At 42.1% G+C, this 14,825-nt stretch overlaps 1 protein-coding gene across 1 annotated transcript in view; it reads left to right on the forward strand.

The window, feature by feature from the left end:
• Positions 1-14,825, forward strand: part of LOC124787863 (high affinity cationic amino acid transporter 1-like) — a 178,818-nt gene that overhangs the window by 23,040 nt on the left and 140,953 nt on the right. The window contains exon 2 of the mRNA XM_047254826.1: positions 3,856-3,984. Coding sequence (XP_047110782.1) covers positions 3,856-3,984 — 129 coding nt within the window. The remainder of the gene's footprint in view (positions 1-3,855; positions 3,985-14,825) is intronic.

Here is a 14,825-nt window from a genome sequence, read left to right on the forward strand (position 1 = left end):
GACAAAATTGCTTCAGTAAGTTCATGCAACAATAATGGCTCTCAGTGGTTGTCTACCATTGAAGAAACACACAATCCACCTTCATTAATGAAATAAGTCCTAGTCATGTCAGTGACAATTTTAAACATCAAAAGTGCTCATGGGAAGCTCTGGGTCATCAACTACCATAAACAGCTGCAAGAAACTATACAGGGGGACAGCCAAATTAGTACAAGGAGATCAGCTCAGTATCTCTAATGCAGAATCGCACTATGCTGCCATTATTGACTAACTACCAAAGGATTCTACTACCCAGCTATCAGTAGGTCCAGCTTCATTAAGGAATGATGCTGACACACATTGGCCATTCTGTATAAAGTTCCAATCACATTCAAGTGTGGAGTGGAGCCAAGGCATAGCAGATGACCCAACGTGAAACATCATATCAAGAATGGGGATCATTTCTCCATCAGTCAGTGCTCATATTAGGGTACCTAAAGTTGAAGAATGCATATTTCAAAAGAAATGGAGAAAGATGCTGTGCGGCAATATCACTTGACTATCAGAGCATCCTTGCCTCTCCCTGCAGTCCTTGTGAAGAAGAAAGATGGTCAAACAGGATGCATATCCACTGCCATGAATTCATGACATCTCGAAATGTGTGAAGGGAGCAAAGTATTTCTCATCTATGGTGATACAGACTGGCTAGTGGCAAATGGAGGGATATGAGGCTGACTGTAAAAGACTGCTTTCATAATACATGATGGTCTCTAAGATTTCATTGTTATGCCATTTGGTGTGTGCTAAGCTTCAGCTACCTCTACTGCATGATGCACAAACTGCTTTGACATATTACATGGATAATATGTATTTGCTGCCTGGATGACATTTTGTCTTTAAAATTAACAACTGTGCTGAAGTGTGTCCTTGACGCAGATTGTCATTTTAATCTGAGAGAGTGCACTTCTGTCTCTCAAGAAAAAAGAATCCTGGGACAACTAATTAATTGAAATGTAATCTGTCTTGGTCCAGAAACATAAGAGCCATAACAGGTTTTCAAACTCCTCAGTACAACCCTTGGAATGTGCTCCTATTGGAGATATTTCATGAACGATTTCAGTAGCAAGGCACAATTACCACAAGACTGTTGTGAGTAGATGTCAATTTTCTTTGAGTGAGGACTGTATCCTAAGAAGGCTCTGACATCTTCACCAAAATGCCAGTTTTGACAAGAATGCTGATATGGGACTACACACTAATGCTCAGTGTTATGGAATAGGTGCAGTTGTAGTCCATATAAAAGAAGGCACTGAAAGAGTGACTTCTGATACCTCCAGAGAACTGGTAGTCTCAAAATCTGAGTGGAATTACTCACGTACTGAAAAAAGAACATCTTGCAATTATTTGGCCAATCATTATGTCATGAACATCATTTTTATGCTGGTTGACAGCCCTAAGGGAATCCTTAGGGTGATTTGCAAAATATGACATCACTGTAGCATACAAAAATGTACACAGACACTAGGATGCCAATACAATTCTGTGAGATCTGTTGATGGGATATAACCCTGCTGGTTATATTCCAGTCATCACTGCACTAACAAACACTGGAGCTGACTGAGAGGAAGATCTGTGATTACCTACAACCATACAGAAGGGAGTTGTTAAAGGAGAATTCAATCACTGGCCAAACCTCTACTGATTGCCAGTCATTATGTAAGCCACTGTAGGGAATACCATTGACAAACTTGAGCTACATTCTCTGGCTGAAGAGAGGGAGACAACAGAATGCTGTAGGTGGTATTTATTCACTGCTTAATTACTTAATATTTGGATATCAGGATGATGCCCACACACAACCTGTCATGGAGAACATCATCCACTGTCCTACCTCTGTCAGCAAGGGCATCCTTGATCATAGACTCTAGTCTTCCTACTCTAGTTCTTCTACAGATCTTTTCCTATATCTACACCTATACCTACATCTACATGATTACACTGTAATTCACAATTAAGTGCCTAGCAGAGAGTTCATCAAACCACCTTCTAGCTATTTCTCTACTGTTCCACTTCTGAACAGTATGCAAGGGAAAAAACACTTAGATCTGTCTGTACAAGCTCTGATTTCTCTTATTTTATTACAATGATAATTTCTTCCTATTTGTGGGGGTCAATGAATAGTTTTGGAATAAAATTCAGTTATTGGTTGAATGGGATATTTTATTTTTCTTCAACAATTCCAGGAAATTAATTTGTCATCTTCAGAAACTATAAAATTAGGGATATTAGACATTGGTCATACATTTATGTAATGTATAAAGAAGTGTATACAGAAACTTACTATTGGTTTAGATGATATCATTATCTTCTTCACAGAAGCATAAGGCCTTGATATGTACAAAAATGTACATTTTGTGAAGAAGATATTGACATCTGCTAAACCAACACTAATTAAGTTTCTGTAATACACTTCTTATACGTTACATGTATGTATGACAAGGTCTAGTGATATTTAATATCCTTAATTTTGTAGGCTTCTGAAGGTGACAAATTAATTTGTTGAAACTGGTAAAATGAAATAAAAAAATCTGTGCAAAGACAACTGAATTTTATTCTGAAATATATACTACAGACAAAAAAAAACTTCCTTTGTTTTTACGATTGCCACTTTGTTTCCAAAATAGTTGACTACACAATATTTTGTTCAGACCAATGTAAGCTATAAAATGTTTTGGTTTTCATCAGTGTTATTGTTTCTGGAGTTTGCCACAGTTATTTTCGTTTGTTGTATTGTCTAAGTGAGTGTGAATTGAATTGAACTGAATGTCATATTAATGTTGAAAGTAGTATTTAATTAATGCTGAATGAGCTTGTGAATCGTACTGCATAATAGGGCAATGAGTCACATATACTGTATGATATGCTTAACGTGAATTACCTAGTTTAGGGATTATAGAAGCAAATTATTTACTTCACTCCTTAAGAGAAATAAAAATGAGATTAGTTTCAGTTTATTTACTTGTTGGAAAATTCTTAGTTTGGAAACTGATTAAAGTAAATTTAGAAATGGGGATTGACCAAGGAGGGGATGTTACTGGGTTGTATCTGAAGAGCTATGAAGCTGAGTGGCTAATATATGTTCCATACAATCAGAATAGAGAATGTTGCACGTTCTGAAGGAGAGGGAAACTTCTGCATGATCATCTCAAGGAGTCAGTACACATCACTGAAGGTTCTTCTTCATTATAAGAACTGCAGAACAGAATTAAGTTTCTCATAGCACATTTCAGTAGTTGGTTAGTACTAATGATACCAATACTAATATTAATGGTGTATTTATTTCTTTAATTTATTTTGTACTGAGTTCTGGTTTTCCCAGGATGATGATTGAATTAGTGTTAGGCATTTTAATTTTACATTGTGAGAAGCAATTAATATTATTCTCTTCATTTACAGACAATCTTTGTCAGCCAGTATCAATTGCAAAGCAAAATTCTGATTGCCCCCCCCCCCCCCCCCCCCCCCCCCCCGCCCAGGATTTCTCTGACTACATTATATGGTTATATGGCCGTATTTTAATGATTCACCATGCTCGTTGTTCACCTTACTATTCCCATGAAAAGCTATCAGTTTCACAGCCACTGCAGTGGAGTGCCACATTACTGAGAAAAGCTGTTCTACCTCTCCTAAGATCCATATTTGTCTTCATTGTCATTATTATAAAAATTACCATTATATTAATTTTACTCTTAATGGTTTTATTAAAATGGATATATGGATCACACATGGACATACAGTCCATTTTCCTCAGTTACTTAAGTAAATGAACTAATTCACATCAGTTTGATGACAAAATTCAAATGTTGTTTCTTTCAGGTTTGTGTTATGCCGAGTTTGCAGCTCGAGTGCCTCGTGCTGGGTCTGCTTACATTTACAGTTATGTTACTGTTGGTGAATTTATAGCCTTTCTCATAGGATGGAATCTCATTCTGGAATATATTATCGGTAAGAATGCATCTCTGACTTCAAAGACTATGTTACTAAAATTTTAACAGTGTCTCATGACAGTGGTTTCCAACTCAATACTGCAGGGAATGGTGCAACATCTGACATCCTCAGCTGCTGTTTTCTGCTATCCATAGACACATGGTCAATTTTAATTTTATATATTACCACAGAATGAAGTATTTTGATCTATTATCCACTACATTTGCTCTGTCTTCAACATAACTGTGCCCAATGCACCATTGCATCAACAGAATCATTATTTATACACATATTGTCCTCAGGATTTTGAAACAAAAATCCCAATTACTTTTAGTGGTACTGGAAATAAAAAAAATGTTATCATCTATAACCTGAGAAACAGAGAAACCAACACTTCATTGTTATAGCAAGAAGGAACATGATGTATGGAATATAGCCACTAAGGCCTTTGTCAGCAATACACACACACACACACACACACGTCTGCTGTCTCAGACAACTAAAACCACACTATGAGCAGCAGCACCAGTGCATGGTAGGGATGGCACCTGGGGGGGGGGGGGGGGGGGGGGGAGGGGGGGGGTAAGGAGGAGACTGGGGGTAAGGAGGAGACTGGGGTAGGGAGGGGGAGGGATAGTATGGTGGGGATGGCAGACAGTGAAGTGCTGCAGTTTAGACGGCAGGAGAGAAGGTGGGGGGGGGGGGGGGGGGCGGTTAAGTAGTGGAAAGGAGGGAAATAAAAAGAAATTAAAAGATTGGGTGTGGTGGTGAAATGGAATGGGAACAGGGTGGGGCTGGATGGGTAAGGACAGTGACTAATGAAGTTTGAGGCCAGGAGGGTTGTGCCTATTGTGACAGCATCTCCGCTATATGATGAGTAGCAACTTTCCTTCTCTAATATTGTTACATTCCATCCTTGATTTTCCATTGTTTGATTTTGATGAAAGATACAGGTTGCACATAGCACTGAACGCATTGGCTGGACAACAGTAATACACAGTAAAGAATAGGTCAAGCACTCATTTGCAACTGCTTAAAAAATTGCTGTTTCATTGGTGGCTCACCAGAGTGCACCAGGAGGCCGACCCAGTGGCCTGAGTGACACTGTGAACTGTATGGATGCATGTTCTCTGAAATGGTGCATGTCATGACTGTAGGTACATCATTCCTCACTTCTTGGGGGTGGGATATCCCCATACACACATTCACGGAAAACACTAGTCACAGAAAAATGCATGGCACAGAGAAGAACATGGGTACATAAAAAAGAGTACTGAGAAGCACTATTACTGTGAAAAAAAAAAGAAAAAAGAAAACCAAATATTAATCTCACAAGGCACTGAGATTACAAGTCACAGAAAATACCAGTGACTGAACTGGTGTCCATTTCATTGCACGATGACGATGGCTGCTGCAGGCATTGGCAAGTAGGGATGGAAGTGATAAGGGGGTCGCTTGGCACACTGTCCCCCCACTCATGAGAGGCCAAAAAGTAGGACTGGGGCTGGCATCTCCATAGTGATGTCCTCGTCAGGGTCAGCAATTGGTGCTGGAGGCTTCAGCGGGAGTATCAGAGTGACGACTCCACAGGACCCAGCAAAGGAGACAACAGTGGCAGTGGGGGCTGCACTGTCAATGGCAGTCTAGGAATGGGGCAGGGGCAGGAACCCTAGTCAGTGATCTGCCATGCAGCAACCCCCTCTGTACCGTGAACGGGACCATTTGCAACACAGGAACAGGCATTGGCAGTGGCAGGGAGGGGGAGGCAGTGGGCACTCCGGAAAATGCCCTCCCATATAAATCTGCAGCTAGTCGAAGTAACAGGATGTCCCACCCATCAGGAGTGCTGACATCACAGGCACTGGCCCGTGTGATGCTCAATGACATCGGGCACCCATACCAGCTTATGCCATGAGCCCAAACAGGCATGCCCAGCCAGAACCGCCGCAGAGGGAGTGATGCCAGCGGATGCAGTATCAGATGAGCAGGTGAAGGAGTGTGTGTGTCACCTCCCCTCCCCTCCCCACCCCACCCCTCCCCCATCCCCTTCCCTCCCATCCTCTCATATTGTTAATGACTGACAGGCTGTTAAACAATGTGTTGATTGACTCCAGCATTGTCCCCAGACCCTATTTATGGACTTACTTTGGAAGATTTTCTGAAAATATTAAAATACAGAACAAATTATATTAAATACACTCCTGGAAATTGAAATAAGAACACCGTGAATTCATTGTCCCAGGAAGGGGAAACTTTATTGACACATTCCTGGGGTCAGATACATCACATGATCACACTGACAGAACCACAGGCACATAGACACAGGCAACAGAGCATGCACAATGTCGGCACTAGTACAGTGTATATCCACCTTTCGCAGCAATGCAGGCTGCTATTCTCCAATGGAGACGATCGTAGAGATGCTGGATGTAGTCCTGTGGAACGGCTTGCCATGCCATTTCCACCTGGCGCCCCAGTTGGACCAGCGTTCGTGCTGGACGGGCAGACCGCGTGAGACGACGCTTCATCCAGTCCCAAACATGCTCAATGAGGGACAGATCCGGAGATCTTGCTGGCCAGGGTAGTTGACTTACACCTTCTAGAGCACGTTGGGTGGCACGGGATACATGCGGACGTGCATTGTCCTGTTGGAACAGCAAGTTCCGTTGCCGGTCTAGGAATGGTAGAACGATGGGTTCGATGACGGTTTGGATGTACCGTGCACTATTCAGTGTCCCCTCGACGATCACCAGTGGTGTACGGCCAGTGTAGGAGATCGCTCCCCACACCATGATGCCGGGTGTTGGCCCTGTGTGTCTCGGTCGTATGCAGTCCTGATTGTGGCGCTCACCTGCACGGCGCCAAACACGCATACGACCATCATTGGCACCAAGGCAGAAGCGACTCTCATCGCTGAAGACGACACGTCTCCATTCGTCCCTCCATTCACGCCTGTCGCGACACCACTGGAGGCGGGCTGCACGATGTTGGGGCGTGAGCGGAAGACGGCCTAACGGTGTGCGGGACCGTAGCCCAGCTTCATGGAGACGGTTGCGAATGGCCCTCGCCGATACCCCAGGAGCAACAGTGTCCCTAATTTGCTGGGAAGTGGCGGTGCGGTCCCCTACGGCACTGCGTAGGATCCTACGGTCTTGGCGTGCATCCGTGCGTCGCTGCGGTCCGGTCCCAGGTCGACGGGCACGTGCACCTTCCGCCGACCACTGGCGACAACATCGATGTACTGTGGAGACCTCACGCCCCACGTGTTGAGCAATTCGGCGGTACGTCCACCCGGCCTCCCGCATGCCCACTATATGCCCTCGCTCAAAGTCCGTCAACTGCACATACGGTTCACGTCCACGCTGTCGCGGCATGCTACCAGTGTTAAAGACTGCGATGGAGCTCCGTATGCCACGGCAAACTGGCTGACACTGACGGCGGCGGTGCACAAATGCTGCGCTGCTAGCGCCATTCGACGGCCAACACCGCGGTTCCTGGTGTGTCCGCTGTGCCGTGCGTGTGATCATTGCTTGTACAGCCCTCTCGCAGTGTCCGGAGCAAGTATGGTGGGTCTGACACACCGGTGTCAATGTGTTCTTTTTTCCATTTCCAGGAGTGTAGTAGTATAAATACACAAATTATACGCAGTACTTCTCCACTTTTAGCAATGAAGTTATTCGAAATAACTATCCATTGTATATTATTTAAACAATATTAAAATAAGATTTTATTATTGTGGGCAGAATTTTAGTTGCACACTTTCCTCACTTTTCTAGTAAAGCTTGTCAAGAATGTTCTACAACCAAAAATTTGAAATCAGTGACATTATCATATGATATTCAGACAAAGAAAAGCAAGTAATTTGGAAAATTGTAAGGAAGGAAATAGGGAAGGAGAAATCAAATAGAAATAAATTCCAAATAAGAGACAGAGGAGTGTTAATTTGGCCTATTTCAAAAATGCATATTTCACCAGTATTGCAACAAAAAGAAAACATTATATAAAACAGTCTCATTCACATGATCAAGCAGTGATCCATAGAATTCTTAAACTGCCACTGTAAAATACTGATATTAAAAAATATATCTAAAAACAAAGATGATGTGATTTACCAAACAAAAGTGCAGGCAGGTCGACAGACACACAAACAAACACAAACATACACACAAAATTCGAGCTTTCGCAACAAACGGTTGCTTCATCAGGAAAGAGGGAAGGAGAGGGAAAGACAAAAGGATGTGGGTTTTAAGGGAGAGGGTAAGGAGTCATTCCAGTCCCGGGAGCAGAAAGACTTACCTAGGGGGGAAAAAAGGACAGGTGTACACACACACACACACACACACACACACACACACACACACACACACACACACACACACACACACACACACACTCTGCACATGCTGAAAGCATTCTTTCGGTTTTTTTAAACTGTCCAAGGCATGGTTGTACATGGCATAACTTTACTTTTTTTATATTCAATGCACTTGCATGTTCACTCCTTGCAATCTTTCTTGGCGTTCAGCCATAAAAACTTATTGTAGCAAGCTGTTGTGTTTGTCAAATGCCAGGTTGTGACAAGTTGTGCAGCTCATCACAGATGATCTTCTGACATGGCTGAGTTGCTGAGGGATGAGTTTGATTTTGTGAGATGTCATACAAGATCTGTCTTGTTGCACCTGGTATTGAGCAATGTTCAATTATGAGATCTATAGTTGTATCACTGAGTTGGTTTTGGAGCTGTTTGTTTTGCTGTTGTGATTCCACAAAATTATCATAATCAATATGCGTGGAGATGGCATTGATCCATGAAAGCTAATCAGTGATGACACTGTCCATGTTTTTCAGGCAACATATACTGGTTGTAAATTATGTGACATAATCCAGGTGATGGAAGTGTCTGGGGCACAAGTCTGTTGATGGTTTATGGATTGAGTCCACTACTGGTCTGTGCTCTGTATAGACGATTAGTGCCTACCTTGCATGTCCTTAAACTGATGGATTGCTTCATAGGTGGTGAGGAGTATGCAGTCATAGTTGGACCATTTGCTTTGAGAATGAGTCAGTTTTTGCAAGACAAATCTAAGAGATTGCTGTACGCTTAGTACTTTCTGTTGGGAGACCAAACCAATCACGAAATGACTTGCATGCATTGTTATGGTTAATTGTGCATGGGGAAATGGATGTACCAGGGTCATTGTCTGTGCGAGACAGTTTTTGAGCTGGTCAAAGGCTTCCTGAAAGTCAGTGGTCCACATCAGCTTCAACTTAATGTTAGTGCTTTTTCTTTTCAGGGCTTCTGTGAGTGGGCCTGAATAGTGTCTGCCTGTAAGAGGTGGTGCTGGTAAAAGTTGATTCATTGTGCTGTAGGGCAGATGCCTGCAGCTTTGACAATGTGACTGAGAAAAGTAACCTCAGTTTGTCAATTTTGGTATTCTTTCATCATTAATTATGATGCCATATACAGTAAGTACATCAAAAACTTGTTTTAAGTGAGTTGTGCATGTCATTATCCTGGGAAAAATGAGGTTGTCATCAAGATAAGTGTAGCTGAGTGTTAGTTAAATAGGATACCATCCAAATACCATTGCCATGTTTGGGCTGCATTCTTGGAATAAAAAGTTCCTCAGATAGGCCAAAAGGTGTAATAACTGTCATCTTTTGCACATCTCCCATGCTCATCAGCAACTAGTGATAAGCTTGTTTGCAGTCCAGGTAGCAGAAGATAGAAACCTGCAAGGAAGTTAATTAAGTCCTGAATATTTGGCATCAGATAGCTATCAATTATGGTATGTTTTTCAAGTTTTCTGTAGTAACCACATAAATGTAAAATACCTTCTTTCTTTGCACTAGTTTAATGGGTGGATCCCATGAACTGTCCAAAGATCTTATTATTCTGGCTTTCAGAAGTTCTTAGACTGCAGCCTTGGCCTTTGCCATACAGGGTTTGTCTGGTGGGAGGCAGTGCGGTCTCTGTTGGACTGGGAGCATGGGGTAAGAGCAGGGAGTACTTGAACAGGAGGTGCAGTAGTAACCTGTTGATATGTGAAGGCTGGGTAGATTGCAGTGCTTCCTCTGAGACTGTTGTAGCTGCATGGGAAGTGTGTTGCATCTGCATGACAGAATTATTGTTAACAGGTGAGGTCAGTTGAAGGTTTTGTAATTGCCAGTCATACTGTCTCATTCTGTTGTTGGATGCTTAGGGCTCCTGGTGGGCTTCAAAGTAAAGTAACTGGTTTTGCTGACTTTCAGTGACTGAGTTGATGCAGTCAAGTAGATAATAACAGTGGTCATTCATTGGGCTGCACTGCTGCTAGTTGATTGTAGACGCTGTAGTAAGGATGTGTTGCTCTTCGGGAGGGCATGGTCGATGGTGCCACCAACTTCACAACTAGTGTCAGATTGAATCAGTGTGCCACTGGATGGATCCAGAAGGAGATGGAAATGGCAGAGGAAACTGGCTGTGAGGAACAGTTCACTGTGCAGGGTTCAGAGCTGTAAATGGGGCTTGCTAAATAGCTGTATAACGGTGTTGTCATGTTCTGTAGCGGGGAAGGTCAGAAATGCCAAGCTTATCTCAGAGCTGGAACTGAGTTAATAGTATTGCTGTAAGAGATGATCCAGGATATAGAGCCCACTGTTGTCTGTGTTCATGAAGTGTGTGGTGGTCTGTCGCTATGTGAGATGACATGGTTTAAATGATAATCGCAGTCTGATGTAATCATTGTGGGGGGCCTTTTGGGTGGTCACAGGGTGATTGGCAGTGCAGTTGTGTGTGGCCTCGCCAGGCTATCAATGGTGTCGGCAGAGATGCCATGTGGTAGCCTGAGGAGGTGGGGAGGGGGGGGGGGGGGGGTAGGCTGCCAGTAGTGTGCTTTTCTGACTGAGATGCATGAAGGTTCTTGTTCTTGGCAGAGGCCATGACATCACAGTCAGTGGTGGTCAAGTGTGGTCAGGCCAATTCAGTTGCTGCAGGAAGCAGATCATGCCAGGACTGGTGCAGTGGCACTGTTGCAGTGGCACTGTTGTCAAAATCAACACATTACCCATGTTTAATAAGTGTTCAATAACATTTCTGTATGTGGCAAGGATGATAGTGTGGGCAGACTATGCATCTGTGTGGGTGGCTGTGTTGGCACTGTGTCAAAATTTAGTTCATGCAGTGTGGAAGAGTCATCATTCACAGTGGGTGAATGTGGGTACAATCAGTCCCACTAGTGGCTTGGAATCGACCACTTGCAAAATGGGGGTGACTATCAAGTCACACAGTAAGTCAGTCATAGGATGTCATTGTTCTGCTTTATTGGCAGTTGTCAACACACTGCATTGGTGAGTGTCACTGTCACTTTTGAAGAATACAGTTTGTCAGAGGGTCAGTTGTGAGGCACTGTACATTCTGGCACTGCACTCATTTGCATAATTCACAAATTGTGACACACACTGGTTCCACAATGGCTGCATTGTTGATGCATAGTATCCAGTTTATGTGCACTTGGCATAATTTGTGGTCATTGTAGGTCTCCATCGTAGCCCTTTATGGTGAAGATATGGTGCAGAAGATATACAAGATGATATTGTACAGAAATAACACCTTATTATACTCAAATGGTACATGGTGAGAAAGCACATCTGCTCAATTTGAAATCACAGAGCATACTGCCACTGCACAGTCAACACCAAAGGTAGTCCACTATAAAGTGCGACCATTTGTCAGTAGGGTTACACAATGTGATGTCCTTATACTGGTAATGCTGGACATTGGCTACATATGTGCTCTACAGTGCTAATATGAAGACCATAAAAAGCCAATTTGAATACAGTACAGCAGTGGCATAGTGCCTTTGATTGCTATCAAAAAGTCACCCACATTGCCAGGCAACAAGTGGCATCCTGCAGCCCACTTTTGGTGTACACGAAGTCCCATAGAGGCCAGTCCATCGATGTGTTACATGATGCCATTGACTGTTCATTATTTTACTACACATTGACAAGCAAGTAATTTATGAAATAATTTTAGACTTACACATTAAGGTACATCCTATATATTTTAACCCCCCACAAACAAAACTTGTCCAAAATGTGATCATCAAGACTGTTTTATATAATATTTTATTACTGTCCACTGTGGTCACTGCTTTGCCCAATATGTTTACAAAGCTTATCATTGCAACAAAACTACAGCCAAACTTTCCATAATCATACAAATTACTTGCCAGGAGCTACATAACAAATTTAATGATGTTGTTACCCACTTATAGCCGAAGTCTGAAATGTAGTGTGCAGGTTAAAAAATAAAAAATCCCTAGGGCTCTGTATCAAGCACACCATCCTCCAATGGTACCTACCCTTTGGCAGCTCTCACCCATTCCATGCCAAAAAATCCCTTCCTTACAGATTCAGCAACCGTGGATGCAACATCAGCAGTAGAAAGCAGGAATTGTCCAAATATACTGGTAACCTCACCAGAGCCTTTACTAAAAGATAATATCCTATACAGGTCATCCACAAACAAGTATCCCATTACATCTACTCCTCTGACGCCAGTAAACCTGTTAACCAGCACTCCTGTGGTGACACACTGTCACACTGCCCTTCAAAAGCTCAACCACCTCCACCAGGGCTTCAACTACCTCTCGTCGTGCCCTGAGATGAGGGATATCCTACCAAAAACCTTACACACATCGCCCAAAGTAGTGTTCTGCCACTCACCCGACCTACAGAATATCCTTGTCCATCCCTATCTCAATCACACTCCCAATCTTGCACCTGATGGCTCATTCCCTTGTGTTGGCCTGTCCCACATGCCCTCCCACTTTCTCCTACTGCAGACTAGTCCCAGGCATTTCCTACCCAATAAAAGGTACAACCATGTGTGAAAGCAGCCATGTTATATATCAGTTGTGCTGCAGTTAATATACAGCATTGTATGAGGGCATGACAAGTAATCAACTATCTACTTGTATGAATGACAACTGCCAAACTGTAGCAAACTGCAAACTTGACTGTCTAGTTGTTGAGCGTGTTTCACACCATAACATAAATTACTTCACTTGTGAGCCATTTGGATGCTCCATTCCAGCACAAGTATCTCTGAACTAGGGGGTTGGGTGGGAATGGTGTCTCCAACACATCCTGCACTCTTGCAGTCCCTGTGGCCCAAATCTCTGCTAACCTTTTCCCATTGCCTCCCCTTGCCTTTTCCCTTCCCTCTTCCATCCACACAAACCTTCTCTGCCTAGATCATGCATTGCGCCCCTCCCCATTTTCCTCCTTCATTTCCTCCCCCCCCCCCCCCCTCTCCCTCTTTCTACATCTCTCTTTGTTGTACCTTCTGTACCCTTTTCACCTTGTTGTGCAGTTATGGAGTTATCTGTCCAAGTCCTGCCTGTTTCCCACTACCTCCTCTGTGTGTCCTGCCCTACCTCCTCATTACCTCCATCAGCTCAGGCAACAGCTTTCAGTAAACAAATATCAAAAATTAGTCTTGCTGTGGCCACAGAAGCGTGCATTTAGATCATGTGTGTGTGACTGTGTGTCACTAAAAAAAGAGTTACTGCTTAAAAACTAGTGTGAATGCTGTTTTTTGTTGTGTTTTTCTGTGCTCCAAGCAGCAGTCTGCTGTATGTTACAGTTGCCTTTCCTTTATTTTACATACAGACATAATGCATGAACCAAAGACTGCCTGCATCTAGAAAGAAAATGGAGAGCAAGAACACAAATCTGAATCGAATACTAGGGGTTCAGATTCAGTTTCTTTATTGGTCATTCAGCATTATTACATGCAATAGACTTTGTCAGTTCAGTTAACCTATTAATTTTACAAAATAAATTTTTACATATTTAAGTTAATATTGGGCATTTCTAAAAATTCTTCTAATGAATAGAATGGATTAGTTAACAAGAAGTTATGTACATTTTCTTTAAATAATTTGTCAGGCTTCATTCACGCATTCTTAGGAAATTTGTTATGTATTTTAATTGCCATATACTTATGACTATTGTTAGTTTTAGCTAATCTATTTTGTGGCAACAGCAAAGAAGTACAGCTTCTTGTATAGTAGTCATACCTTTGATTTGTTACATTTAAATTAGGTAGTTCAGCAAGTATGTAGTTAACACTGTCAAGAATATATAAGTTAATAACTGTTAAAATTCTATATTTAATGAACAATGGTTTACAATGTGTCCTATTATCTACCTTAGCCATTACTCTGATTGCTTTCTTCTGGATCACCATAATTTCATTTATTTTTCTGCTGTTTCCCCAGAGTATTAACCCATACCTTAAAACAGATTGAAAAAAGGCAATGTACGCTGTCCTTGCATACTCAAATGTCACACAACAAATCAGTCTCTTCAACAAATATATAACTCTTGACAACCTAACCACTATGTGATCAACATGAGAGTTCCATGTTAGACTATTGTCAAGTATGATAACTAAAACTTTGCCTTTTGTTTTTCTATTTTTGTAATCTTTTATAGTCTGAACCACATATTCTGGGTTTTTTCCTCATTTAATAGTAGCCCATTTGCATTAAACCATGATGTTGCATTTTCTTTTGCCAATTTCATACCACTTACAAGTTTATTAAATACATGGTTCACAGATAGAAAAGATACATATACGTCTTTACATCTATACTTCCTTGTAAGTCATTTATGTGAACAAGGAAGAGAAGTGGCCCCAATTTAGATCCCTACAGCACTCTGTGTTGAACCTCGAGTGTGTTTGACAGATGACTTCCTGAACTCACCACCTGTTTCCTTTTATTGAGGTATGATTTGATGATTTTTAAACTTTTATCACATATTCCATAGTACTCAAGTTTAGAGAGCAAATGTGAGTGGTCAACACA

This window comes from Schistocerca piceifrons, chromosome 3, assembly GCF_021461385.2.
Source record: "Schistocerca piceifrons isolate TAMUIC-IGC-003096 chromosome 3, iqSchPice1.1, whole genome shotgun sequence".
NCBI lineage: Eukaryota > Metazoa > Arthropoda > Insecta > Orthoptera > Acrididae > Schistocerca > Schistocerca piceifrons.